The 26,168-nt window shown below is 52.0% G+C and overlaps 8 protein-coding genes across 8 annotated transcripts; 4 read left to right on the top strand and 4 right to left on the bottom strand.

Moving 5' to 3' along the window:
- Positions 1-666: 666 nt before the first annotated feature.
- Positions 667-2,427, bottom strand: AYO21_06156 (hypothetical protein; the record flags this gene model as incomplete). The annotated part of the gene is made up of 6 exons (XM_022656120.1): positions 667-950; positions 1,011-1,314; positions 1,375-1,407; positions 1,457-1,517; positions 1,569-2,017; positions 2,092-2,427. 6 exons carry the CDS (start codon positions 2,425-2,427, stop codon positions 667-669), a joined length of 1,467 nt encoding a protein of 488 aa, XP_022511640.1.
- A 1,322-nt stretch (positions 2,428-3,749) lies between these two features.
- On the bottom strand, positions 3,750-5,675 carry AYO21_06155 (hypothetical protein; the record flags this gene model as incomplete). The annotated part of the gene is made up of 7 exons (XM_022656119.1): positions 3,750-4,187; positions 4,251-4,933; positions 5,002-5,046; positions 5,099-5,181; positions 5,238-5,351; positions 5,412-5,482; positions 5,535-5,675. 7 exons carry the CDS (start codon positions 5,673-5,675, stop codon positions 3,750-3,752), a joined length of 1,575 nt encoding a protein of 524 aa, XP_022511639.1.
- Positions 5,676-8,691: 3,016 nt separating this feature from the next.
- Positions 8,692-10,103, top strand: AYO21_06154 (hypothetical protein; the record flags this gene model as incomplete). The annotated part of the gene is made up of 5 exons (XM_022656118.1): positions 8,692-8,856; positions 8,912-9,016; positions 9,070-9,327; positions 9,383-9,525; positions 9,578-10,103. 5 exons carry the CDS (start codon positions 8,692-8,694, stop codon positions 10,101-10,103), a joined length of 1,197 nt encoding a protein of 398 aa, XP_022511638.1.
- Positions 10,104-12,000: 1,897 nt separating this feature from the next.
- On the top strand, positions 12,001-13,097 carry AYO21_06153 (hypothetical protein; the record flags this gene model as incomplete). Its single annotated transcript, XM_022656117.1, has 3 exons — positions 12,001-12,370; positions 12,458-12,558; positions 12,612-13,097. The coding sequence occupies 3 exons, from the start codon at positions 12,001-12,003 to the stop codon at positions 13,095-13,097; spliced, it is 957 nt and encodes a 318-aa protein (XP_022511637.1).
- Positions 13,098-16,034: 2,937 nt separating this feature from the next.
- AYO21_06152 (hypothetical protein) lies at positions 16,035-17,698 on the top strand (the record flags this gene model as incomplete). The annotated part of the gene is made up of 2 exons (XM_022656116.1): positions 16,035-16,199; positions 16,253-17,698. 2 exons carry the CDS (start codon positions 16,035-16,037, stop codon positions 17,696-17,698), a joined length of 1,611 nt encoding a protein of 536 aa, XP_022511636.1.
- A 1,891-nt stretch (positions 17,699-19,589) lies between these two features.
- AYO21_06151 (hypothetical protein) lies at positions 19,590-22,112 on the bottom strand (the record flags this gene model as incomplete). The annotated part of the gene is made up of 10 exons (XM_022656115.1): positions 19,590-19,746; positions 20,563-21,110; positions 21,158-21,225; positions 21,277-21,294; positions 21,354-21,378; positions 21,454-21,526; positions 21,579-21,620; positions 21,681-21,707; positions 21,895-21,941; positions 22,008-22,112. The coding sequence occupies 10 exons, from the start codon at positions 22,110-22,112 to the stop codon at positions 19,590-19,592; spliced, it is 1,110 nt and encodes a 369-aa protein (XP_022511635.1).
- An 895-nt stretch (positions 22,113-23,007) lies between these two features.
- On the top strand, positions 23,008-23,805 carry AYO21_06150 (hypothetical protein; the record flags this gene model as incomplete). Its single annotated transcript, XM_022656114.1, has 2 exons — positions 23,008-23,526; positions 23,620-23,805. 2 exons carry the CDS (start codon positions 23,008-23,010, stop codon positions 23,803-23,805), a joined length of 705 nt encoding a protein of 234 aa, XP_022511634.1.
- A 1,122-nt stretch (positions 23,806-24,927) lies between these two features.
- Positions 24,928-25,753, bottom strand: AYO21_06149 (hypothetical protein; the record flags this gene model as incomplete). The annotated part of the gene is made up of 2 exons (XM_022656113.1): positions 24,928-25,607; positions 25,657-25,753. The coding sequence occupies 2 exons, from the start codon at positions 25,751-25,753 to the stop codon at positions 24,928-24,930; spliced, it is 777 nt and encodes a 258-aa protein (XP_022511633.1).
- Between the last annotated feature and the right edge of the window lie 415 nt (positions 25,754-26,168).

Below are 26,168 nucleotides of genomic sequence, written 5' to 3'. Positions count from 1 at the left end.
CGGCATGTTCTTGATCCCAAGGCCGCACCGAGCTCAACAACGAGGACCCAGGGCGCAAATAGACGCAGATGATACAGACGAACGAAGGACGGAACCAATCCGCAAGGAGGTTTTTGATTGTTGGAGACGATTTTTCCTCGTTGGGGTCTCCGACAAACTTGTGGTGACAAAGCGGTCAAAGAGCGATATGGTCGTTGGGTACTACTGGCTTGACTGGGTGGCACCCCGCCCTTCCCCCAGCAGCAAGTTGCTGGTGCTGGGGCCTGCTGGAGGTGCCAGTTTGGGTGCTCTAATTGTGTCTCCCTAAGTAGGGTGGCACGGTGGTAGGCAGGTAGGGAGGCTTTCCCCGCAAGTGGCTGTTTGGTTTAGGTACTTTTTAGGTGCCAATTACTGCTTACTCGCTGTCCCGCGGCAGTGGCCCTCGACCCCAAACTTCCGAGGGTGGGGGCTACTAACGGCCTCAGGAGCTTGATTTAGAATCGACCTCTTGTTCTACAACCGAGGAAGACCAGGTAGTCAAACCAGTAAGAGACCAATGCACATTTGCATCTCCTCGTCACAATCATCGATATCGTCAGTATCGAGTGAAGAGCTATCCGCTTTTCCAACCGGTATCTTGTGCCGCGGGCGGACTACCAGTCCATCCCTTCTCAGCCTCCTCGTCCCTCACTTCTTCAGGTACAAGGTCTGTGAGTTGCAGTATGACTTCAACCCACCGACTCCGAACTCAGTCCCAATGCCACTCTCCTTGTGTCCGCCAAATGGTGCTCTTGCATCAAGCTCAAAATGAGTGTTGACCCAGACGTTGCCGGCCTCAAGCTCCTGGGCAATTTTCGAAGCTCGTTCGAGGTTGCCTGACCAAACAGAAGCCCCAAGACCATATATGGTGTTGTTGGCCTTTTCGATAGCTTCGTCGTCCGTGCTGAAGCTCAAGAGAGGCACGATGGGTCCTGTTTCAATCGATCATCAGTCTCAGGATCGGGTCGTCTTACAATGTGGCCATGACTTACCGAACGGTTCTTCGACAACCAGTCTGGAGTCCTCCTTGGGTCGGTCAATGATGGTCGGAGTGATGAAGTAGCCTGGTCCATCAGGGTTTTTGCCTCCGACAGCAACGTTATACTGTTCCTTTTCAATGTCGTTGAAGAAACCCTTGACACGCTCGTACTGCATGGAATTCTGGATGGGACCCAAGAAGACATCCTTCTCAAAGCCCTCGCCGAGTTTTAGAGTCTTGGTGTGTTCGACCATCTTGTCACGGAACTGCTCAAAGATCTTCTCGTGCACAAAGATGCGTTTGAGCGCCAGGCAGATCTTGACGCGAGTTAGCCGGAGACCCGGGCTTCGCAATAAGTGGATTGGGAGTTCCCTTACCTGGCCGGAATTCAAGAAAGCCAGCGTTGCGATCTGAGAGATTCCATTATCACCAAAATCGACCGCAATGTTGGGGACTCACCTTAGGAGCAACCTCGTCGACATTAACATCGTCGCAGATGATGGCAGGATCATTTCCGCCACTATCAGACTCATTAGTCCGGATCAGAGGGGCTTAGAGAAGCGTTACGTACAGTTCCAGTGTAACTCGCTTGAGTGTCTTGCTTGCTGACTCCATGACTTTTTTGCCAGTGGCGCTTGAGCCTGTGAAACTGATCTTTGCAGGGCCAGGGTGAGATGTCAACCACGGACCAAGGTTGTCATCTCCACTGAGAGCTTGAACGACGCCTGGTGGGAAAAACCTCTGGGCCAATTCCGCCACCTTCAGTCCGCCATAAGGAGTGAATGGGGACGGCTTGATGATGATGGGGTTGCCTGTAACGACGCATGGGGCGACTTTAGAGCAGCACAGCAGGACAGGGTAGTTCCATGGAACAATGCCCACAGTCACCCCGAGAGGAGTGTACCGAACGACAATCTTCCGATCGGCCTCATCCACGATTTCTTCGGTGGGCAGCTCGAGGCCAGCCATGGTGCGAATGATCTGCAGGGTGAAGTCCATCTCAAAGTAGGCGAAATGAAGCTATTGAGTGGAAATATATCAGCCATGGAGCTGTGCAGCATGGGAGCTGGCGAAGTTAATCCGTCTCGACTTACTGGCTTCCCTTGCTCCTGCGTCAACATCTTTGCAAAGCCGTCCTTCTCTTTCTCCATGGCGTCGGCGAAGGCAAGCATGGCCTTCTGTCTCTCCGCATACGGCGTTTTGGACCATGTCTTGAACGCTTTCTTGCCCGTTGCTACGGCCTTGTCTACGTCCTCGGGAGTCGAGACAGGTACCTCAGGGTTCGGTTTGCCGGTGGCAGGGTTGATCCCATGGCGAGTCTTTTCGGTGGACGTGAGCTTGCCGTCGATCACGTTTGAGAAAGTGGTGAAGTCGAGGCTGCCCGAGGAGGACGTGGCGTCGGTACCGGTCTCAGTTGCGTGAGGAGCCATGACTTCTTGGTGCTGTACCTAATATGCTCAGGCGTGGAAGTTATTTGCACTGCGAGTGCTTGGAGTTTGGTGGGAAACTTGAGGCAAGACGGGGCGTTGAGTGACACACGGTGAAATGAGGTAGAAAGAGGAATAGGCAGGAAAGAAAGTTGAGGAGAAAGAGTCAGACCTTCTTCTTCCCATGTTACAACACGGTCCTACCACACTTTATACCCTTATTCTCCCTATTGCCTTCTTTTCCTTATTCAGCTGGGGCTTCCTCGACACGAAATTCTAGACCTGTCTCACACACGTAAAGTGCTCGTGTTGACAGGCGGAGTAACCTTCCCATTGACGTCCTGCGCCAGTGCCTCCATCCACTCAAGACAGCCACGTCGCTCTCGGTGCATCATACTGTCCACGGAGGAATTGGCTGATCGGGTCAATACCCAATAGTTCACACCTCTTTTCTCCCGTCCGGGGCCCTTCAAGGTCCTGGGCACCACTGGCCAGGTACCACAGTTCGAGTCTGAGAGACGAGGGCGGGGTAAAACACGAAATAATCAATGGGACGGCAGGCTTTCATACGACGAATGAGTGGATGGACACGATCGTGACACGGAGCCTAGACCGTAGATACGAGGGATGTCCATGAGATTTCAATCTTTGAAACCTTGTATGCTGACAAGTGACTACCACAACCCAAGCGTAGGAGGGGCAGATAGTACAAGAGAGCGTCCTGTACGAGTCCAAGTCATCATCGAGCCCAATAACGGAATGATCAGCACGGGGGCCTAGAAGTGGTGGACCACCGCGATACAGGGACATGGAAGCACTGTCACTGCTGGGATCAAGAAAATATTACGAAGAGGAGCTGCGAGGTGCTGGGGGCTCGACACGATCTGATTGGGTTGATAGAGGTCACGGCCTTGGATGGCTTTTCCCAACTTTCCCATGTTCCAGGGTCTGGGGTTGATATGGTGAGCCAGCGTCGACGGAAGTTTCGAAGTCTCTGGCCCGTCAAATTCGATCTCGACACAAGTGCATCACCCGTGATCGATCTGGACATCGTTGATACACAGAACTTCCAAACTGGCCAGCAACGGGGAAAGACGTGTCTAGCTTGATAAATTTCAAAGGACGCTATAGTACATGTGATTGCTATCCTTCTTTGCTCGCGGGCATTCCTAGATGTGTCAATAACTCATGTCCCACTCGGCCGGGACCCAGATCAAGGCCCCACAAATTCATGATCCAACAACACGCACTGCTGCATATTCGCGCTTTTCTCGAATCCCAGATTCCGCCCTCGACCTGCAGGGCAAGGCAACATGATACATATCTTACACCAACTTGCGCACATATTCTACAGGGCCATCATAGACATGCCTGGCTCGGATGACATAGTGGAGAACTGCAAATATCATCACACCCCCGTAGATCAGGCTGGCCCAGTTCATCTGGTCGACAGTTGGATTCGGGCTTCCGGGGAAAAAGGCGAAGGCAAAAGCGAACGTCAGGAATATGAGACTGAATCCGTTCAAAAACAGACCAACTGGTCTGGAGAAGGTGAACTTGGCCGGGAGGAGAGGCTGATAGGTCAAACGTCTCCAGAAGAGACAGCCGATGGAGACAATATATGACGACAGGATGGCGACCAAGGACAGCGAGGTAATGTTGTTCAGCGCAATGGTGGAGCCGATGTTGATCAGAGAGAGCAGGCAGGAAACCACGAAAGAGACAATGATGCTGTTCATCGGAACGTCCCACCCGGGTCGCACCTATATAAGACAGTCAGCTTCGGCATGTGCGAGGGCCGCGTAGCGAGGGAGGGAAAGGCATACGTATGCAAACCAAGAAGCACCTGGAATGCCCTGGTCACGGGCGAAAGACCACAGCTGTCTCGAGGCGGTCGCAGTGATCGACAAGTTGCAAAACATGGCCATGAAAATGATCAAGGCTGAGAGAACCGATGCGCCAGCGTAAGACTGGGTGGCATTGTAAAAGACAGCAATGTAGGGTTGTCCCGTTGGTGAGTCGATAACATCATCCAGGTTCCCAAGGGTGAAGCAAAAGGTGATCAGGATGATCCAACCCATAGAGCCGTTGAGGACAGTGGTCCAGATCATGCTTCGAGGAAGCACTCTCGATGCGTCGCGCAGTTCCTCCGACATATGAACCGCGCCATCTGCACCGAGCAAGGGAATCATGACCGCGAGAATACCGACTAACGCTGATAACCCATTGCTGTTCCATCCGCCATAGTTGTTGAACGTGGTGAACACGTCACTGGCGTTTGCGATCGGGCCCAAGACCCAAAGGGTGATCAGGACGCCAAAGAAGCCGAAGATGTGGATGATGAGCACGATCCCCTCAACCAATGGCAATTTCTTGACCAGAAAGGTGTTGAACAAGACGGAGAACGAAGCCACGGCGAATGTCAACAACGTGCCATGCCATCTCTCAGGCGTGTAGTCTGGATAGTTCAAGATGACAAGGCCTTGAATTTGAGTTCCAGCGAGAAATGCTATGCCTCGAGTTAGTGGACAATGCCATCAAGAAGATAGTCGGGAGCTGCCGGAAAGTGCCCCTTACCTGTATTGGCCGCACCAGTCTGCCAACCGAGCACACAGAGCCATCCTAAGACCTTGTCAGAATGAGGAGAGGAGATAAAGCCTCGGGATTCGCCTACCAACGATAAAGCTCATGAACTTTTGGTACTTCCTCGGCGCAAATTCGCTAACCCAGTGATATTGACCACCAGACGTCGGGGCCCTAGAGTCAAGTATGAGCAGAGGCCCGAGAGTTCCTTTGGAAATATTGTGTCATACATGGAACCCATCTCGGCCATGGAGGTGTTGACAATCAGAAAGCCGATCCAAGCTACGAGGTACATCCAGATCAAACCCGCCGTGCCGCCGTTGATCAAACCGATAATGCTCGTGCTGTCCGAGAGTCAGTGAATCCCACGATCGCGAGGGTTACGTGTCGAGTATGCGACTGACCCTAACATCGTTTCCCAGCTGGCCATGAGAATCATAGAGAAGCCGAAAATGGAGACGAATCGAAAGTTTCGCTAGGCTTATCAGCAATGGCAGTATAGAGTCGGACCTCCGAGGGTATCTTACTCGTAGCTCTTGATGTTTGCCCATGCGAAACATATCCCGTTGGTCGGCGTTGGTCCCTTTCTTTTCAGACGGGAGGTTCGCATTTTCTGACTCCAGGTCAACCTGGGATGTCACCACCCCATTGTCCTTGTGATCTGCCATGGTAATGGTAACAACGAAATCTCAATTCAATGATAAGGACAAGGCTTCTCAGCGAACAGTAACGGCAGCAGCAGCAGAGCACTGTAAGGATAACACGTCGTCGATGAAGAGTCTGATGGCTCGCAGGTCAGATTGTATTTGAGACTGGAAAGATAGAAAGGAAGAAGGTGGCAGAGAAGTCAGTTGAAGTGGCGGGGTGAGTACTGATGCCATGTGTCAAGCCAGGAACGATCCCCATGTGGTTGTGATTGCAGATCTTGACCAACCTAGGATAGAACTGAGGCAGGAGAAGTCACTCGTGTCCGTTCGCATGTCAGTAGTGGGCTCATGCATGTCTCAATGCAAGCTAGACAGCCTCGAAAACGAAAGTGGCTGATCGGGTAATGCAGAGTTGGCACCGGTCGAAGGGTCCAAGACCTATTGCTGGCAAGGGGACATTGTTCTGATAGGGGTTTTCCCCAGTTAAAAGATGCTTCAGCATCGATGGTGCCTTCTCGGGGAATTCTCCACGCAGTCTAAGGTCCAAGCAAGGCACAGAGCATATCTAGAAGGCTGACACCAGCTGTTGAGTCGCGAGCTTAAGCAAGCCACAGGGCGCCCAAAGTCAATAACACTGTCATCGTTTCGTGTCGGACGAGAGTAAGAAGACCCTTGTGGAAGTGGATGCAGGAAGGGTAAGGCACAGGCCCAATAGCAGGAGGACGTCTTGCAGATTCGAGAGTTGATAGAGTGTGCGGCGAGAGAGAGACAACCACGCGTGGTCCCACATGAGGCAAAACCTGGCAATTGTCAAACACAAGGCACACCATCTGTTCTCTCTGACATCTGGAGGGGACCATCAAGCCTCTACTTAGGCAGCAAGGGGCAGGGAGTAATCAGTGCGAGGGGTGCGCACTCGTAGGGTTCGTGAGTTGTCGACCAAGAGGATTGGAAGATGGTGCAGCCTGTCATTGGGTAGAGATTGAGGCAGGCGAGAGCAGTCGGCAATCATGTCTCCATCTACTCCGTACAAGATCGTGTGCCGATCAACAGTCGGAGCTCCATTTCATGGCTCGCTTGTTTCTTTCGGCCGAGGGAGGTGTGAACAAGCACTCTTGAGGAGGCACGGAGGATGTACTCACTGAGTCAGAGGACCTGGAGATGGATGGAGATGATACTGAGGCGACTGGGTGTGTACGGAGTACTTGGTGGGATGTCCTTTGTAGGAAGACGCTTGGATAGGCTGGGCGGGAAGCTTTTCCCATCGAGCCTTCCTTCCCGTTAATTGCCGACAGGCACAAAGATCCACTCATTGCCATGTCTGGTAGTTAGATTTTCTCCGGGTAGACGCCCCTCGAACGCTACCGATAAGACTAACAGCCTCCCTCTCGCTCCCGCCCACTACTTGTGAGAACGGAGAAATATTGGCGTGATGATCAACAGCTTGCTCCTTGGTGCTGCCGCAGTCCAGGCTCGCAACCTCAGGCTTGTTTGATGCTTCCGAAGTTTACTTGTAACCTTCATTGACACTTCAACCTCTCGGCAGACCCTGAACTAGGCCAGATCCCTCGTTTCCTCCGTTGTCTCCAAGACCCATTCAGGGGGTTGGGTTTTCAAGGTTCGGCTGGGCTTTGATGGGATGGTGTTGAGAGCTTCAGGCAAGCAAAGCCTAAGCCCGACTCCAGCCAAGGCGCTTTTTCAGTGGCACTTTGTACGACTCAACCAGCAAACCCCTCCTGCCAGTCAGCCCTAATTCACCTTGATAACGATCAGCGAACGAAGACGACAGGCCAATTTCACATGCGTGGCATAAATGGCACCAGCTGTCAACTGGGATGGTTGCGTTGAGGTGATCGGGGTCGCTCAAGTCCAGCCATACCCAGACAGGTTGCTCATTGTCAAACTCTCCCCTTGAACTCTGACGGATCGGAATAATCGAAGACGAATAAGAGAGGCCTGGGTATACAGAGTTTTTTCATGCAAATACTCGCAGACTTCGGATCAAGGGTGGCTCCGACACGAACTGAGTCTGTGCGCTACCTCCATTACCTGCATGTTGGCGCAGTTAGTGACTGATCTGCAGTAGGACACCCGGGGAAGCATCTCGCCACCCCTCTTCCTCCCTGCTCATAGGAGTCCAAGGACGCACCCTTGCCTCTGTCTGGATAGTGGGCAGCCCCCTTTAGCGATGGGCTAGCTGCTTCGGCAAAGGTGCTGTGGGTAATATCTTGGTTCTGATGCGTGTGGATCTTCTATTCGACGACCACGGCACTTCACCAGCTGTCACCGCGACAACAATTTGCTACCAAGCAGAAGCAAAAGTCTCAGTGTCGAGCACATGCCTCTTTCTCATCGACCTGACCCTCCTTTGCGCCTCAGAAGCACAATGCCAAACCTTTTCGCCTTCCAAACCTTCCTTGCAAGTGCACCAGCCAGGTGCAGCCTCCCGGGTAATGATCATCACATCGAGCAACCTCAGTTTTGCTGCCATATGCGCCACTTGTGTCCTTATCACTTTTTCTGGCAGGCCGTTGCTTACCGCGCTTGTCCCGGTGATGCCTCCAACCTCAAACATACCTGTTCTCATATCCTTGCACTTATCAGAGTTTCGAGAACGCGGGTTGTTCTGTCCATTTAAGGTCTCTTCCGAAACAGTTTGTGGGAGGCGTGTGGACAGACCTGGTGAAGGTGACCTTCCGGCGTAGTCGCCAGGGGTGGTTGTGGATCGAATTGGGGACATGGGACATTCAGTCCCGTCTCGAAGCATTGATTCTCTGGAGCTTATACAGTTGCAAATACCACCTCGAGCCCCAGTTGATATTCTATGACACATAACCCTACGTCTCCTCCAACGTACTTTTGTACTATCCTTCAAGCACTTGCGCTATGGTGGAGGAAGACACTTAGTCCAGCCTTGTTGCACTTTGTCGAATACTGGCGGTGTTTCTATTACTCAGAACCAATATTCCCATCACGATCTAATCCTGCTCTTGATTGTTCTTGCTCGGCGTTGCTCTCCCGACTACCAAGACGAAGCATGGGGAGCCATCGCTTTTCACCGATTACACCTGACAACCACGCTGCGTCGGTATGGATTGCGACGCTGCTATGTCTCATCTACTCGATCCTCACATTGGCGTTGAGGGGTCATTTGAGGTGGAAGATGTACAGGTTGGACGACTATCTTGCCCTGGCTGCAACCGTGAGGGGACATCTTGAACGACGGGTTATGGGCGGGATGCTGACTGGAGGTATAGGTCATCCAGGTCGGAGAGGTGGCTGCGGTGATCGTTGGACTGGATAATGGACTGGGAAAGACTCAGGAGCTTCTGGATCAGGACGAACTTTCAGATGCCAGCCGCGTATGAGCTCAGCTCTTGTGACATACCAAGTTTTCCGTCACTGACTCTCGCAGGCAACTTTTACTAGTCAAATCCTGTTCATCATATCCGCAACCATAGCGAAAGCCTCCACGATCTGTCTGATGATGAGGCTTTTCAACTTGGTCGGTCCACGAACAGCCAAAGATTTCCGGTCAAAAGTCCTATACTGGATTAGCGTTTCTGTCTTGGTCATAATGGCTCTCTGGGGACTCTTGTCAATTGTGGCCGTGGCAGTCAACTGCTCTCTTCCAGGCTTCATTCAAGGAGATAGCGAGGGATGCGGTGGTCAGGTGAGCAAAATGATATTCAAGTGCTGTGCTGAACACGCACTAATGAGAGATCCAGTTCCTGCGCTGGCAATTAATCACTGCATTTGACGTGATAACAGAGTGCATTTTGGTCTTGATCACCGTCTTCGTTGTTTGGCCTGTCCATCTGGCCCTGGCAATGAAATTCCAGGTTGTGCTGGCCTTTGCGTTCCGCCTCCCGTGAGTCAACTTCACTCAATCTATGTTGTATTTTGTGCTAACGAAAGCATAGTGTGGCCGCGCTTTCTATCCTCCACCTCCATTATGTCGCAAAATACACCGGCGCCGACAATCCCGGTATTGCGATTGTGCCCGTCATCGTGATCCAACAGGTGCAGTTGTGTTGGTCACTTATTGCAGCCACGGTCCCCAACCTCAAGTCGTTCGTTCGAAGCTTCAGCAGCGGATTCGGCATCCAGCTGGATCCTTCTCTAACGCAGGCATATGGCTCGGGCAGGGGTTCCGGGCAGAGATCTGGACCTGGATCTGGATCTGGGTCCGGACGGCTGGGGCGAATCATGAATGTTTTCGAGCTGGACTCTTTGCCAGGCAAAGGCACGGCAAAGTCAAGATCTGCGGGCAAGTCGTACCACGACGCCGAGCAATACCCAATTGTCCCACAGCAAGAAGCTGGTGACAACAAAGTTACCGTGATCAGGGAGGACGTTTCGATCGACAGTGGCGGGAGCCGTGACCACATCATTCGCAAGGACTCCCAATGGGACATTCATTACGAGACAAAACAAGGGCCGGCGTGAGGCTCGGTGCAGGTCAGCTCTATACGGGGTACGGTCACACACTGGGAAGGTCTATCAGGCGGAAATCAGGCAGGTCCTGGGGGCGCAGGAGGACGTGGTATACAGGCTTAAAAAAATGGGACGGTCTCAGCGAGGTTCGGTTCTGTGGGTTCTAAGGGAGGAAAATGAATGGGCTATAACGAGACCACACGTATGGTCTCTATCTACGTTGGATTATGACGCTGTATGGCAGACAGGGTTGTGTGCGTATGAGTGTGGTGGTATTGCTTTCTTCCAACACCTCGCGCCATTCACTATTGCTACGGTATCGAGCGTATGATACACACATGATGTGCCAGGTACCTCCAGGCCGCCGCCAGGCTGCCACCAGTTAGTGACCTTGGTCTTCCCCGATCAAGTTATCTCGTTCGTCCCATGCATACATGCATCACCATCCTCTTCCCGATTGTCCTGTCCGGTAGTTCCAAAAACGATATGGCACAATGTCAAATAAGGCCAGCTGCCGACCTTTACCGAACTGGCGCAGGCGCCCACAGCACTAGTTAGTTAGTTAGTTGGGTGGGCACGCAGTCCGTTTTTCTGACGGGGGCGTGGGACGGTTACATGCGTTTCCCGCGGCAAGGCGTTACCCGTACTTGGAACCCCGAGAAGGTTTCAGGGATCGGAGAGAGAGAGAGGCAAAGGGAATCGAGGAAAAAGGTTGATTTGCCCCGCCTTGTTTGTGCCTGGTGTGCGGGTGTGGAATTCCCTCCTTTGCACCGAGTATGTACTGCGGTATTGTGTGTATGTGTGTGTGTGTGTGTGTGCCTCGTACTTGGCTGGCTCTCCGCTGAGACTATCCCTCCTCGTTCAAGTGGTGAAGCTGGTTGAAGCACATCGTTCATATCTCTTCACAGCCACGCATCACGGGGCACGGAAGTCCTTCACCCTCACCACCCTCTTATCACACAAGTGCCTAGCTCTCTCCTTTGGAAAGTCCTTCTCCAGTCTCCGTCCTGGCCGTGGATCAGTATCTCCACTCAGCCACAGCAGTTCCACCCCGTACCTCGCAGGCAGAAGGCTTCGCCAAAATGACCCTGAGTAACCCTGGCCAATCAAGCAGATAAGAGGATGTCTTAAGCGGGCATGCAGGGTTGTGCATCGCACCACTACAGCAAGGCAGGTCCTCATACCTTTTCACCTCCTCTAACTCGGAGCCCACGAACCGTGACCACAAGAACCCGAGACTACACAGCGACGACAACATCTTGTCCAACGGGCAACATTTCCAACGTACGATTATCATTCTAGCAGTTCCCTCAACTAACACCTAAGGCTTGGTTCAGGGGCGTGGCACACTTGTCCGGGGTCCTCCTTAGCCTGATTGAGGAGTTGTCGTCGTCGTTGAGGTCAGACTCCGAACAGACCAATTTCACTATTCCAGCATCCATTACCTCATCCGCACGCACCACAGGAGCCGTTGAAAGCTGTACGGAGTCTCTTCCCGTTGAATAACGCAGCGAAGTGCTGTAGCGGTCGCACCACATAGCTTCTTGGACAAGTCCATCTGCTTTGTCTGCATACCAGCCATAATCGTGCTTACGATTGCACATTCGCTCGCAATCGTCCCAAAAGTCGAGGGCATCATCAAAGGATTCGCATGCGGTCCTATCAAAAACCAACATCCATCTGAATTCCCGGTTACACCTCTTGGCCGCTCGTGGTTCAACATATTCACCGCCAGCAACCCCTAGGGAGATCAGAACATTCGAATCGAGCAACAGTCAAGCCGCGAAGAACCTCCAGTGGCTTAACCTGTGCACGCGAGGTGTGGAGAGCTTGAGTCAGCAGCCACATGGGCAGTTGGCCCAAGCACAGTCGAGACAGCAGTAGTACAATCCACAGGGGAGTGCTCACCATGGCTCCCACGACACGGTCCTGGTCTCCATCGTCACTCCTTGCACAGGGAGCCTTCGACTGTCGAAGGGCACGCTTCTCCGACCTCTCCGCAGCGGCACGTGTTTGCTCTCATGCTTTTGACGACGATGTACTCTTTGGCCGCCTGATCCATCCGCATAGGAAGTCATATCCTGGCGATGTCGAGAAATATTGGTATCGCCGGTTCATCGTCGACTGGTGGGACCCCAGCCATATATTCCTCGTAACAACAGTACGTTCTAAAAACGGGCTGGTAGAAATTGTGACTGGGGTTGCACACTGGAGCCGCATGGCTCCCAGTTGGAAGGAGAATTATGAGGCTGGCTGGGGGTATGCCTGGTGGGATCCGAGTAAGTGCTTCTCCACGATGTTGTTTGCAGTATATTGGTTCAATTGCATAAATTCAAAGGCGGCCCTTTAGCCTACCATGTGTCAAGGTCTGCAGATATTCGAGACCCCAGTCTTGCTGGCGATGCTGGCGCAAGGAAAGGGCTCTGGAATTGAAAGATGTCTACACTCCTCGTACCGACACTTTGAGGTATGGTGCTAAATGGCTGCATTATAGGACGCTTGCTTCGACCCATGACACAGTTGATTGTGGGACTTCTTGGATGGCTTTCACCCAATCGTGCGGCGTCGGCAGAAGACGAGAACATCATCGAACGGTCTTACAATTACCTCGACCATATCTGGACTGGCCAACGCTCCGAGTCGTGGTACCTGGAATGCTTAGCCGTCCACCCTGGATATCAGAACCAGGGCCACGGCCGCGCCCTCGTCATGATGGGTCTATGGCAAGCACAACGGGAGGGTGTCGCGTGCAGCGTGATCGCCGCCGATGGGAAGGAGAGGTTCTACCAAGCCTGTGGCTTTGACGTTGGACCTGTCGGCAGGTCTGGTGAAGGGGAAGGCAATCCCCTGAAAGAGGTCCCTGGTGGCCTGGTGTTCTTCAAGGACAAGGAAGGCGTGGTACTTCCGCATCGGGAGCCTGGGTCATGGACGTATGGACACGGCGTGTTCGACTGGGATGAATGGAGGATGAGAGTCGAACCCATGCAGAAGAGTGCGGATGATTAGAGCTGCAGGTAACTCCTTTCGCAACGTTTGCTCATGATCAAATTGCTGCAGCAGATATCCTTCATCAGCACCCGTGCACGATCAAGTTGCCATGGAATAGGCACCTTCTCCCTTCTGTTGTTTTCATCCATCCTCCTGCCCTCAGAGCCAGCCCTTTCAACCTGCTCAATTGCCAGCTTCATCCGACGAGCTCCTCCCTGGTAGTTCTTGCAGAGATGGACGATGGACGGCTGGACGGCGCTCGCTCCTACCCTGGGATGTTCTTCGAGCTGAACAAAACCGTTCTCGCAGCCGGCCGAGTCTTCTACCCCCTTTTTCTCTCGCCATACCTATTTGAAACATATCTAATAAATATGGCTGATAGAGTATTTTTTTTAAAATTTCTGCTTTCCAGATCTCTTTGGATATAAATATCCATATTGACCATTTAGGTCTATTCTTATTTCAAAGCGCGCTCTTCCTGGGGGCTACAGCCCTCATCCTCTACGGCTCGTGCGTCACCGCTGTCTCCCATCTTGTTTGGCTGACTGGCATACTGACGGTGTCTTAGAGTAGTCGATCCTATCAGAGAGGAGCTGCAGCGCCAGCGTGCACACGAGATTGCTCTGCGTGGATCGGATACTCCCCCGCAGAGCACTCGTGAGACACCGGCTGCGTCAGACTCTTCTCTGCCCGAAGAGTCGTAGGGAGGCCCCCAGGAAGCCTTGCGTGAGGGTGGGTGGGGTGAGTTGTTGAGTTGCAGACTTCTTCATGTTCACAATGCTGATGGGTGGGCAGCGGGCATAATTCAGGCGGCACCTCATGTCACTCTGCGGCCCGGATTTGGGGCGAAATCCCATCGAGTCCTCATCGAAACGACTGCATCCTCATGGAGAAGGGATTCGCTCGGCCCGAAGAGATGGGAATGTGTGGTCAAAGAGGGCCACTACAGTCCCAAAGGATGCTGCAACGGCTTCTCCACTGGAGGCGGACATGACATGACCTTGAGGACCTCGCGAACATGGTGACCAGACGGCACCCAGTGACGACCGGACTGCAATTGACCGGAAGTCGCCCAACAAAAAGTCGACTCGAACAAGAATCCCAGGTCCTCAGGAAATTTCTGGCGTTGACGATCACGGCCTCCGGGCGACAAGTTCGTCCAAGAACCATAGAACAACTGGTATTTGACTCGGCTCCTTGTTTGGTTCAAACCTTGTGTCACTGGCGGTCCACCGCACTCAGCAAGGTATATAAAGCATCTCATCTCTCTCCGGGTCTTACTGATCCTGTCAGACCATCATACTCGACATACTTCCCAATCTGCCGCCGGAAAAGAAAAGCCCTCGATCACTTGGCGGACAACCTCATCAACCAAGTCATTCAGTCGGACCAGTCATGCCTATGTCCCACGACGATAAGATATGCACGACCCTCCTGGGGTCGATATCGGTGGTGGGGTTCATAGGGATCGTAGTGTCGAAGTACTTCGATCTACAGAAAGCCAAGTTGCAGCAAGGCATCTCTGTCACGGTGGAGAGTTTGGGAGATAGAGAGCTTTGGGCTTTAGGAAACAGGATCGACCAAGAAAAGTGGTGGAGAGTACAATACGGGATGAAGGATGCTCAACAGCCGCAGCAATCGCAGAAGTCGTCAACAACGACCAAGAAAACGGGGCGAATATCGATAAAGACTGAAAACCCCTATCGACATGTGGCGGTTGAATAGATGGGGGATCTGCACAATACGATGGTAAGTCGAAGTTCCAGGTCGTCGGACGCCTGTGTCACTGGAGGTAGACATTCGCTAATATTCACATCCAGGCTCTTCCCACTGCTAATGACATTCTTAATGGATGTAGGGTCGGAGGGCGTGGATGTTGAATGCGTCGGTGATGTGTTGGGTCAGTTGTCTGGTGAATAAGAGGATGGCTACAATGAGACGTGCCGTTTGGGGCAGGAGGGGATGTCGTTGGCATAGAGCGTTCGATCAGATGGGGAGATGGACAAGAAAGCCCCTTCAAGAGCTCCGGAAGCGAATGCCATCGTTCATTTCACACTGCGCATACGTGTTGTCATCGAGACAGCCGAGTCTTCGTATTCAGCCTCGCCATGGCTGTTTTTCATTCTTGGTCATCTTGGCCAGCGCGTGCGTTGGGTGATCTCAACTCCTCATATGTGTCCAACGCGATGCCCTAGGCACATCTGGCGCATCCAGAAGCGAAACTTTGCTGGACAATTTTTGGTCGTGGGGGTCATCATGGGGGTCGACCGAAGTGGGATAGCGCCACCCCCACGACGGATGAAGGGGAAGGTGTCCTGTCAGCCTGTCAACCTGCATCTGCCAAGAGCAACTGGCACTTCCACTTTCAGCCTCGCCACCTTTTTGTACGAGGTACAAGGAGAAATGAACAAACGGCCACCATCATCCGATCATGCCCGTCCCCCGCTCAAAGTGCCTTTCGCCGTTGCCGACCGACTCCTTCGCTTGTATTCTGGAAGCGACAGAGTGTCGATCTTCTCTGTCTGTCCAATCCTGGGGCTTTTCAATTGCCGATCAGAGTTGCGGGGTTGTGCATCAGCTGTCACACAACCCTGCACCGGCTTCAGTCCCTCCAATGGCCATCCTCCCTCCAGACTTCTACCCCAGCCCGCATATCTGACTACTGTACTCCGCGCATTTCTCGGGCTTTGCCAGATGGTCAAGGTGTAGGGTGAATGATGCATGCCCAGACCCCACACCTGTGATACTAGCTGATTCCAGATCCCAAACCTCCAAAATTTCTCGACCTCATTTTCGACTCCCCATCTAGGCGAGGGTGACAGATTGGCACATTAGATACATAAATATCTTCTTGTTGCGTCCCTTGTTGGTCCTTTCCCCAGTCACTTCAACAAGATCCTGGGGACGTGGGAAACATCAACGGCATTCTGCAATATACCAAGCGCCACCTTTACGATGACCACCTTTGACGACAAAACCCTCCGCGAGGCTCACGCCGAAGATGTCGAGTCCGGTCGCCTGTCCAAAGACATCATCACTGAGCGTAGAGCATCTCTGAAGCACGCCGACCGAGCCCTTGCTATTGTGGGAGACCAACGAGTGGAGCTGACCGAAGAAGACGTGAGTTTCGGAATCATTACGGGGGCAACATTAAGTCTGACAAAGTGTGCTAGAACAAACGCATCCGACGCAAGACGGACAAAGTCATCCTGTCCATTCTCGTCTGGGTCTACTTCCTCCAGATTCTCGACAAGTCGGTGCTCGGTTATGGCGCTCTTTTCGGCCTCACCGAGGATACACACCTCACCGGTGATCAGTATTCCTTTCTAGGATCTATCGCCCCCATCGCACAACTTGCCTGGCAGCCATTCTCATCCTTCCTCATTGTACGAGTCCCTCATCGCATCCTCATGCCGGCCCTTTGCCTTGGATGGGGTATTGCTCAAGCTGCGATGGCAGCTTGTCACAATTACAGCTCGCTCCTGGCTGCGCGTTTCTTCCTCGGACTGTTTGAAGCCGGCTGTCTACCGCTTTTCAGCGTCATCACGAGCCAATGGTACCGTCGAGCAGAACAACCCCTCCGCGTTGCAGCCTGGTATGGTACCAATGGAGTTGCGACCATTGCTGCTTCAGGCATCTCCTACGGACTGGCTCACATCCCCTCATCCGCTCTGGCGTCGTGGCAGATTATTTTCCTGTTCGTCGGCCTGGTCACCATTGTCACGGCACCCGTCGTGTGGTATTTCCTCGACAATGATATTCCTTCGGCACGCTTTCTGACGGAGCACGAAAAGGCACAAGCCATTGAACGTCTTCGTGCCAACCAAACCGGCACAGGCAACCGCGAGTTCAAATGGCAGCACATACTCGAACTGGCCATGGAGCCCAAGACGTATCTCTGGATTGGCCTTGCTCTCCTGCTCAATGTGGGCGCCTCAGTCACCAATACTTTTGGCCCCCTCATTCTCGAAGGTGTCGGTTTCGACAAGTACAAAACCTCACTTCTCAATATGCCTTTCGGCGCGATGCAGGTCATCGTCATCCTCCTCGCCTCGTTTGCAGCCCAAAAGGCCAAGCTCAAGTCTTTTGTCCTCGCTGGCCTCATGCTGCCCGTCATTGCCGGTTTGGCTGTTCTCTATGTTCTCCCGCGGACTTCAGGTGCCACCGCCGGACTCTTGGTGGCTTATTACCTGCTGGCCTTCCTCTTTGGAGGGAACCCGCTCATTGTCTCGTGGATCGTGGGAAACACTGGCGGCAGCACCAAGAAATCCGTCATCATGTCCCTCTACAATGCTGGCTCGAGCGCCGGCAACATCATTGGCCCGCTCCTGTTCAACAAGAAGGACGCGCCCGCCTACCACCCGGGTCTGCGCAAGGTGCTGGCCATCTTCGTTACGATGGTTGCCGTCATCTTCATCCAGTTTGCGAACCTTATTTTCTTGAACAAGATGCAGTCCAGGAAACGGGTGCAGAACGGCAAGGCGGCCAAGATCAAGGATCATTCCATGGAAGACAAGTACGTTGCCATGGATGAGACTGAAGCTGGGCAGAGACTGGGTGACAATGCCTTTTTGGATCTTACCGATCGCAAGAATGATGAATTTACGTATATTTATTGATTGATTGGAGAAGGGATTATGAGCGGCATCTAGAGCGGCATTTGTTTTGTGTCATTATCGAGATTGCACTTTTATGCTAGTACTAGTACCAAGTACTTTTAGAACAAATGACTGTGTTCACTTGCAAGATCTTTACAAGCATTCGATGATGTATGTGAGTAACTCGGTACAGTACTTGATTTAGTTCTACTATCGGTTCAGTGATACTACTACTACAGAGTAGTACCTCGATGAGTCTCCCATGTTTTCAGCCTGATAAAGTAGTACTACTTCGCATGCGTCTCTAGTCGGTCTTTTCTAAAAAGCACTACGGGCATTATCTCTGTCATTTGGTACATCCTACAATTAGGTAGGTAAAGTGGTGGTAATTCCCTCCAACACTCGTATCTCGCGTCATCTTGGAATCGGATTTCTCGAGAATTACCCACCCAGTCAGTATCAAGCAGAACTGAAAGTACTCACCCCCAGGTGGAAAATTAATGCTACTTTAATACCGCTTTCGGACTACTTTGATATCGCTTTGATGCTGCTCTGATGCTGCGCGTCGGATCTGCCTCAGATAGATACATGATGCGGTATCTATACTTCCCGTGGAGTAGTAGCTCTCTCTCCGTCTTTATATAAGACAGGCCCTTTGAGCACGATCACTTATTTTTCGTGAGTGAGCTTGTAGGAAGGAGTTTTGTACTGTCCGAAAAGTAGTATTTCGGATTTCCAGCTCATGTACAAAACGGGGCGGGATATCCTTACTACTTCTAAGTAGTTCGACTGATATCAATTTGCTCACAAAGGAAGGGCAAGTAAGGTAAAAATACAACATTATCCTTTGTTGAATGTGATGAGAAGCAAGAGAGAGAGAGAGAGAGAGAGAGAGGAAACGCGATCAAAGAGTCCATCAGTTGACCGAATCAGTCACATCGCGCATTCCATAGTCTGCGTGGACTCCTGACTGAGGATTCCTCTTCAGAATACCCTGTAGTACTGTAAATAGGGTGCGAAAAGTAGAGGAGTCTACTGTCACTGTTTGCAAAGTACTCACCAGTTACTTGGTAATGATAGTACACATGCACTCAATTTTAGAGAGGAGAGGACCCAGGTGAGTAGGTTGGTAGGTGGCAGGTAAATGTGATTAAATCAATCAATTAACAAGAACAAGGCACGATCCAGTCGCTGTGAAACGCGTCACGAATTCAGCTGGATCAGGCTTAGCTGCTTTTCTACCTCCTACTCATCTCCAATTCGGGGAGGTCATGTTCCCGTTATGGATGGAAGAAGGTTCTGTTGCCCGTCCTGGGAAATAATGTCATTTGCTTTCAAACGAGTAGTTAACTACATCTTCCCGGCAGCAGGTACGTACTACCTGTCTTCTACGTCTCGTACTGGATCGCTGGTCTCAGCGCTACTGCTCCTACTCGGTAAAGGATGACTTAATCACCCAAGCAAACAGTTAACTTGTCAATAGTTATTGACAGGGACACTTTAGATGATTCAATCTGCAATGAATCAAGACGGTAACCACGCAGCCTGAAGTGTCTGATTCCATTATACAAACCACCCGCCGGCTCATGCCGCATGTTCGACGAATTGATCTATGGATGCCATCGACAGAGGAGATTCCAAAGACAACTTGTTATCATGAGGGTGGCAAGATTCTCTCTCAAGTTGTAATCAATTGTTACCAAGTAGTACTACAGTAGTACTAGTAGGATGAAAGTGAACCATGATCCAACAACCAACACCCCATCGATCTGGTCGTTTTCACTGATTCATTCAAAACAACACACCCTGTGCCCCATCCGTCCATTTCAGTACTAAGTGTTCCCATTTCCTCCTGTCCAGATAGTAGTATCGAGTAACTCTCCTTCCCGCGTACGACTCGAACCGGCCAAAATCAACCGATCAGGTGGGTGAATTTTGGCATCCCGCCGAAGACCGTCAGGCCGATAGCTCCCACCATGGTGGCCATGAGGATGAGTGGAAACATATTTGCTGGATAAAGTAGATTTGCTTCGGAGAGACTGTGAGACTGTGGAACTGTGTAGTTGGTTCTGTTGTGTAGAAGGCAGTAGTAGTATGTGGTTGGGGGTGGTAGTAGTGGCGGCAGTATGACGCAACTGGATCTGCAGTGTGTATGTGTACGAGGTATGCGTGTTTGTGTTTGTGCTGAGAAGTGTGTCAGTAGTGTAGTACTGGTAGTATGCGAACAATGTGAATGCTTGTAGTTTCCAGTCCACACTTGTGCTGGGTCAACACAGTGTTATATAGTAGTGCGTAGCTTGACCGGGATGAAAGGTCCTCCCAGATCGATACTAAGTACCTACTCTACCACTTGAAACTTTGAGGACCTCAGGGAAGAACCAAAGGATCAAAAGGTCCTGTTAAGCGGAAGATAGTACTACTGGCCCCTGCAACTCGGATACAAATCGTTAAACCTTGTTTGTGCTGCTAGAGGTCCTCATGTCCGTATCAACATGCAGTCTCCTGAGGACCTTCCATCGTCGAGGCACTGTTTGCTTCATTCTGTAGAGATGGATGGTGGTAGAGTCCATCATAATAACTAAACTGGTCATGAGAAGTTCGAGACAATCTCGAATCGAGAGTTCATCCACCGAATAGTTGGAGACAGCCACAAACCAAACGCCGCCGATATGACCCCCAATCCAGGCTAGAAACAAACATCCCCCATGCTTATGATAAGGCCGTCTCGGATGCAAACAACATGAGTGAATCATCAGCAGCGCATGCGCTAAATGCATAGAACCAAACCATGCCAATAATTATGGTTTTCTCCCCCAAACACGTCGACTGTTGCCGCTTGGTCAGTACGATCCGATCACCAGTAACCACCGCCTGAAGAGACTCACGTGTAATGCCAGATGTGCAGTCGGCGCTTCTTCAGTTCCTCCCTCACTCTGGCAACATAGACTCTGGCTTCATCCGCCGTCCAGGGTTCCGGCGCCCCCCATCTCGTCAATAACATCATGGCCCATCCATCCAGACCAGAACTCCAGTGTGTCAGGTTAATCCGGCCAGCGTCCTTGAGGAGCGGGTCCTTGGGCCATGCGCCGATGGGACATTTGTACAGGTGTTCTTGGACGTCGACAAACCCGGCTGCTTCGATCTTGGCCTTCATCGTCAACTGCGTGTCCAAGGGACGACCTGCCCGTCGCGCGCAGTCGAGGAACGTCTGTCCCCATCCGGCTAACAGCGAGTCAGGGGCGAGTGAGCCATCATCAGACATGACCCGCACGTCCAACTCGACTTGTTCGATGTATCCTCCGGACCGTAGATTGTCGAAGCACTTTTTGTACACAGCCGTCCATTCAGTGTCTGTGAAGGCACCTAGCATAAGACGCATATGAATCAGGTCAAAATCTTGCCTCCACGTCCATTCTTCTAGGACGTCGTCCACCTATACTCGGTTTAGCTAGAGTGTTCGCCACATCGCCAGGAACTCACCTGGAGAAAGCAGTTGGGAGGGACCCAGTTGGATGGCGGCGGAGAGAGGTCAACACCATATACGGATGCTGGGTTTTGTTAGGCGATGGACGGCAGAGACTTGTTTCATATTGACCTACCAGCAGGAAATTGGTCGGCTACGTCACTTCGTCTAGTAAGAAGACGAGCATCAAATGACAGAAGAGGTTCGACTCACATGGCCCAAGTGCCAGGTCCTGTCCCTATATCGAGGATATGCTAGTGCGTTGGTGTCAGTCGATGACAAGCAGTAACAGAACTTGGTTAAAAACTCATACCAGCGGCTCCTCGATGGGTGATCGAAAGAGAGGGTTTGGTTGATTGCTGTCCAATACAAGATAGAGGACATGACTAGGGCAGCTATCTTAGCACCACGGTTGTTTGCTCGTTGACATCCACATACCCAGCGTTGAGTGTTTCAAATTGTTGTTCATCGGAGGGCCCCCTGTTGAGATGGTGAGCCTTGTTTACGTGGATGCAGGAATGAGAATCTCGATCATCATACCAATAGTCATCTCGCAAAGACGAGTATCTGGAGGTGTCAACAGAAAAGGGACATTCAGGGACTCAAGAGTCCATCTGGCAGGGACCATTTCCAACCTTCTACCGTTTATTATCCGACCTCGATATATCGACGAGGCAACTGAGGTCGTGTCCCTTGAAAGCTTCGTCTCAGCCACAATTTCGAGAACCCGTGTACTAGTATTCCCGAAACTCACGATATATTGTCGCCATCCTCAAAAGCGGAATCGGCATCGTCATCCACCTGCAAGAAAAGATACTCTGTTATTACCGTGAAGAGAAATCATCCGGTGGGGAGTAAGAGGCGTACATCCACAACGTCCGAGTGATGAGATGCAGATTCTTCGCCTGTAGCCGAGGATGGACCAGGGGTCGAGGTCCCCGCGGCGGCTCGAGCAAGGTTGTGAGGAGGCATCAATATAAGACGAGATAAGCGACGGGAGCAAAAACAGAAAAAAAAGGCAAAGATGATGAATGGTGTTGACTTCTTGTTGGATTTATCGAAGAAAAAAAGATGTTTTGGCCTCACAAGCTTTGGTTCCCACCCTCGCCGCCGACACCAACTCCTCTCATGACTGCCAAACTGCCCAGAGCTGACTCGTTGTGTCGATCTCCCAGGCACTAGGTATTGGGCACCGAAGGACCAAGGGAAGACAAAACGATGAAGGCGCAGACGGACACCACGGAGTCTGGCTCGCGGCTTGCGGCTAGGGAGACTAGGAGGACAGAGGCTCCCTGCCTGCGCTCCACCAGCCCCCGCCAACTGCGCCAACTACGCCCCTCGTGGACCTTTCTCGGTGCTTTTCAGCCTTTGTTTCCATAACTTACTTATCACTAGACCCGCCAGTCAAGAGACCGTCCTTCTCCCAGCTCAACGGTTCCATCTACAAGTTCTTGGGCGAGCCATCGATGGGCTCTGGCCGCATCCGCTTCAAAGATCCGTTCCGAAAGCTACCACGGAACCGAGCATGATCCATGTCCAAGTCTTGTACCTGTCAGAATCGAACACGTTCGAGTCCAAGGATCCCTGCCAGAGAGACCAAGAACCCCTCTCTGTGGTGGAGGGGCAGCTACAATGCTGAGGTACCAACACTTCGGTACTTGTCCACAGCTTCGCGTCAAATTTGCGCTGCCATGACATGCTACTAGGCAAGAAGCACTCTTCCGGTGCACAGTAAACACTACTTCCTGCCACTACTACGAGTCTTTCGAGGGACCTCTCTGCTCCATCCATTGAGCTCGACTCGACTGTCTGTATGCCCTTGGAGTAGCTTGTTTGATTCCTCTTCCTCTTCCTCACACTCCATCCCATGGCATCTCCCTCGCAGGCTCTGCCCACGAAAGTGGTCGCAGGCGTGACAGTTCCCGACACGCCGCTCATCACCAAAGCCCTCGACTATGTGCGCAAGTACTCGACCGACGACACGTACAATCACATCGTCCGCTCGTTCCTCCTCGGCTTCATCATCGCCGACAAGGTCCTACCTGACCGCGACCGCGAAGCCCATGCTGTCGCCGCCATCATGCACGACCTGGGCTTCCCTATCGGCCACCCGCCGCACTCGGACATTATTTCCAAGGACAAGCGGTTCGAGGTCGATGGGGCCAACGCGGCGCGGAAATTCTTGACGGCTGAGGCTCCGGACTGGGACAAGCACCGGCTGCAGCTGGTCTGGGATGCCATCGCCCTGCACACTATCGGGTCCATCGTGTTTGAGAAAGAGCCCGAGGTCCAGGCGTGCAGTTATGGGATCTGGGCAGACTTTCAGGGTCCCGACCGGGTGCCTGGTGGGTTGTTGAGCTGGGACGAATATAACCCCGTGGTCAAGGTATGTATGCTTTGACAAGAGGAAGCTCCGGGCGTAGATTTTTGTGACGTTACTGATTTTTCCCCCTTTCTCTTTCTTTACCTCTGTGTGCAGGAATATCCCCGACTCGGCCTCATGAAGGGCCTGAAAGCCAACATGTGCCACCTGTGCGAACTGAAACCCCAGACCACCTACGACAACACGGTGGGCGAGTGGGGAGACCGTTACGTCGAGGGATACAGCAGGAAGGGGAAATTGACGCAGGATCTGCTCGAGACGTGCAATCTCGACGACTTGTAGTTGCCCAGCTACTCACTTACTCGCTCGCTGCCAATCAAGTACATACCTACCTATTTCTCAGGGGAAGGTCGTTCCATTCTTCCATGCTCCTATGTCTGATAGCACCCTCCTCCGCTACACTACCTACCTACCCACCTGGGCTTGCCCCGGGAGATGTTTGGGAAGATGTTCTATTCACTGGAAATTGGACTCTCGTCGTATGTATATATGTATGTACACAGACCGAAGGGGGATGCCCTCTACTCTACTTTACTCTACTTTACTCTACCTAACGCACCAAGCTGGGTAGCGAGCTGAGCTGAGCTGGTGCGTTGGTTGCGCAGTCAGTCAGTCAATATGGAAATTTGGTGTCATGCCATAGTATGCCATACCAGACTATGCCCCACTGGTAGCACCTACATAGATATTAGTGTCCTAGGTTACCCGGTCATTTGGGCAGTATCTAGTTTGAATCCTGGATGAAAAAGCTCGTGGAGAAAGCCAAGTCCTGGTTTACAGATACTAGGTAATGAACACGATCTGAACAATTAACAATGAACAATTCACGATTCATTCCATGCCCAGACTCTCTATTCATCATCAACGTTCAATTTTTATTGCAGGGGGCAGGAAGTGGGAGACATGGGTGCCCTTGGACATGTGCGCGGGAAAACCAGAGGGATTATTTTAACCCTCTTTCCAACCCACCTTGCACAGCCCTGTACAGCTCTGTGCAGCTCTGTGGCAGCACCACGCTCAACTACACCATCGCATCTCTACCCGAGTCTGACAGGTGTGCATCATTCCCAACAAAAACGAGAGCGATAATGACGGGAGACGAGAGACGATGTATGATGATTGCACGCTGCCTTGGGTTCATTGTCGTTGGCGTCTATTTCTGAACTGTGGAATTCGACAAGTGCAAGAATGAAATGCTGTACAAGAACCACGGGTTCATTCCAACGTCAAAGCTTTCAAGCTTCAACAATATAAAAAAAAGGTAAAAATGCTAGAAATGACCCTCGAGTTCTGATGTCCTCTGACGGGTCGTTCTGAAGAATAAAAGGCTAGCTAGAGTCCTCGGAGCCTGACCGAGCTCACAGCTGAAGAAAAGAATGGCGCCCTACACCAAAATCTGCCCATCTAATGGACAATAGTCCCAGACCACTCGGAACAATCGACCTGCGTGGCAGAACCAACTGCAAGACCCACGCCACTGTTCCCAAAGAATGCTTCCGAAGCTCCGCTGTCACTGCAGAGGTCAAAGTTGACGTTTGCACCATATTGATTCGTCCCCGATAGACCATTCTGAGCACATAGCGGATTGCCATCGGCCGGGCACAGGTTGTTGATCATGACCACGATGCTCGTTCCTGCATTGCTGAGGCGGTTCCCCGATGAGTCCGTCTCTCCAACCAGCTTCCAGCATGTCCCACAAGCAGGACCCTGGCCTTGACCCGGTCCAGCACCATACAGGTTTTGGGACACTGCCGCACTGAAGCCGGGGAAGGTGTAGAAGAAACAGGCGGCTGTGTTCGTGTTGCAGTTCGGGGAGCCAAACGTGTCGCCGGCACCGTAGTGAGTGAAAGATGCTTTGTAAGTAAGACCACTGCCGGGGGAGGCTGGGCTGGTGGAAGTTGCTGGGTTGCTGACACTCGTTGGGGTGCTGGATGGAGATGAGCTGGGCGAGACAGGCTCAACGACCGGTGGTGAAGGTGGGGGAGTGCTGCTGGCTTGCAGGCATTGGGAGTAATATGGGTTCTGCTCGACACAGGTCCAGCCTGAGGCGCAAGTCGTGCCACCGGTCCAGTTGATACCGCCACCTGGTGAATGTGAGCACAATGCGTCAATGGAATGACTTTGGATACATACACTGCTCCCAAGGGCCCTGTGTGGCAGTAGAACTGGGTGCCGGACACGCCAGTGCGATGCACGGGAGAACAGACAAAATGATGATATTTTGACGCATGTTTGCTGTTAACACCAATATGAAGGATGCTCAAGCTTCTGAAGAGTGTCGGAGCAGATGATATAGAATAGACAGAACGTGAAAAGGCACCTGGGCACGGAAGGAACGAACGGACCTCGATCGACGAGAGTAAAGAACGGCAGGCTGGTGTTAGCTTGGGAAGAGTTTGTGAACAGGAAGGATGGAGGGCGAGAGCATTATATATGTACCGAGTACTGTTGAGAGATCCTGGCAATATCTATACATGGGGTCGGAATGTTGTGCCGAACTTCTGGCGTCGCTTCATCTCAAGCGATGGCGTCGTGGCAACACGTTGTTCGGTTGATCTAGCCCATAACAAGAGTTACGATCAAGCTCAACCATGTCGTTGTCCCACGGTAATCTGAACAAAAGAGATTGGGGTGGTGGGAGTTTA

This window comes from Fonsecaea monophora (assembly GCF_001642475.1).
Source record: "Fonsecaea monophora strain CBS 269.37 chromosome Unknown Scaff41, whole genome shotgun sequence".
Lineage (NCBI taxonomy): Eukaryota > Fungi > Ascomycota > Eurotiomycetes > Chaetothyriales > Herpotrichiellaceae > Fonsecaea > Fonsecaea monophora.
Note: the sequence above shows the minus strand (reverse complement) of the source record. Positions and strands in the feature narration are given on the sequence as shown.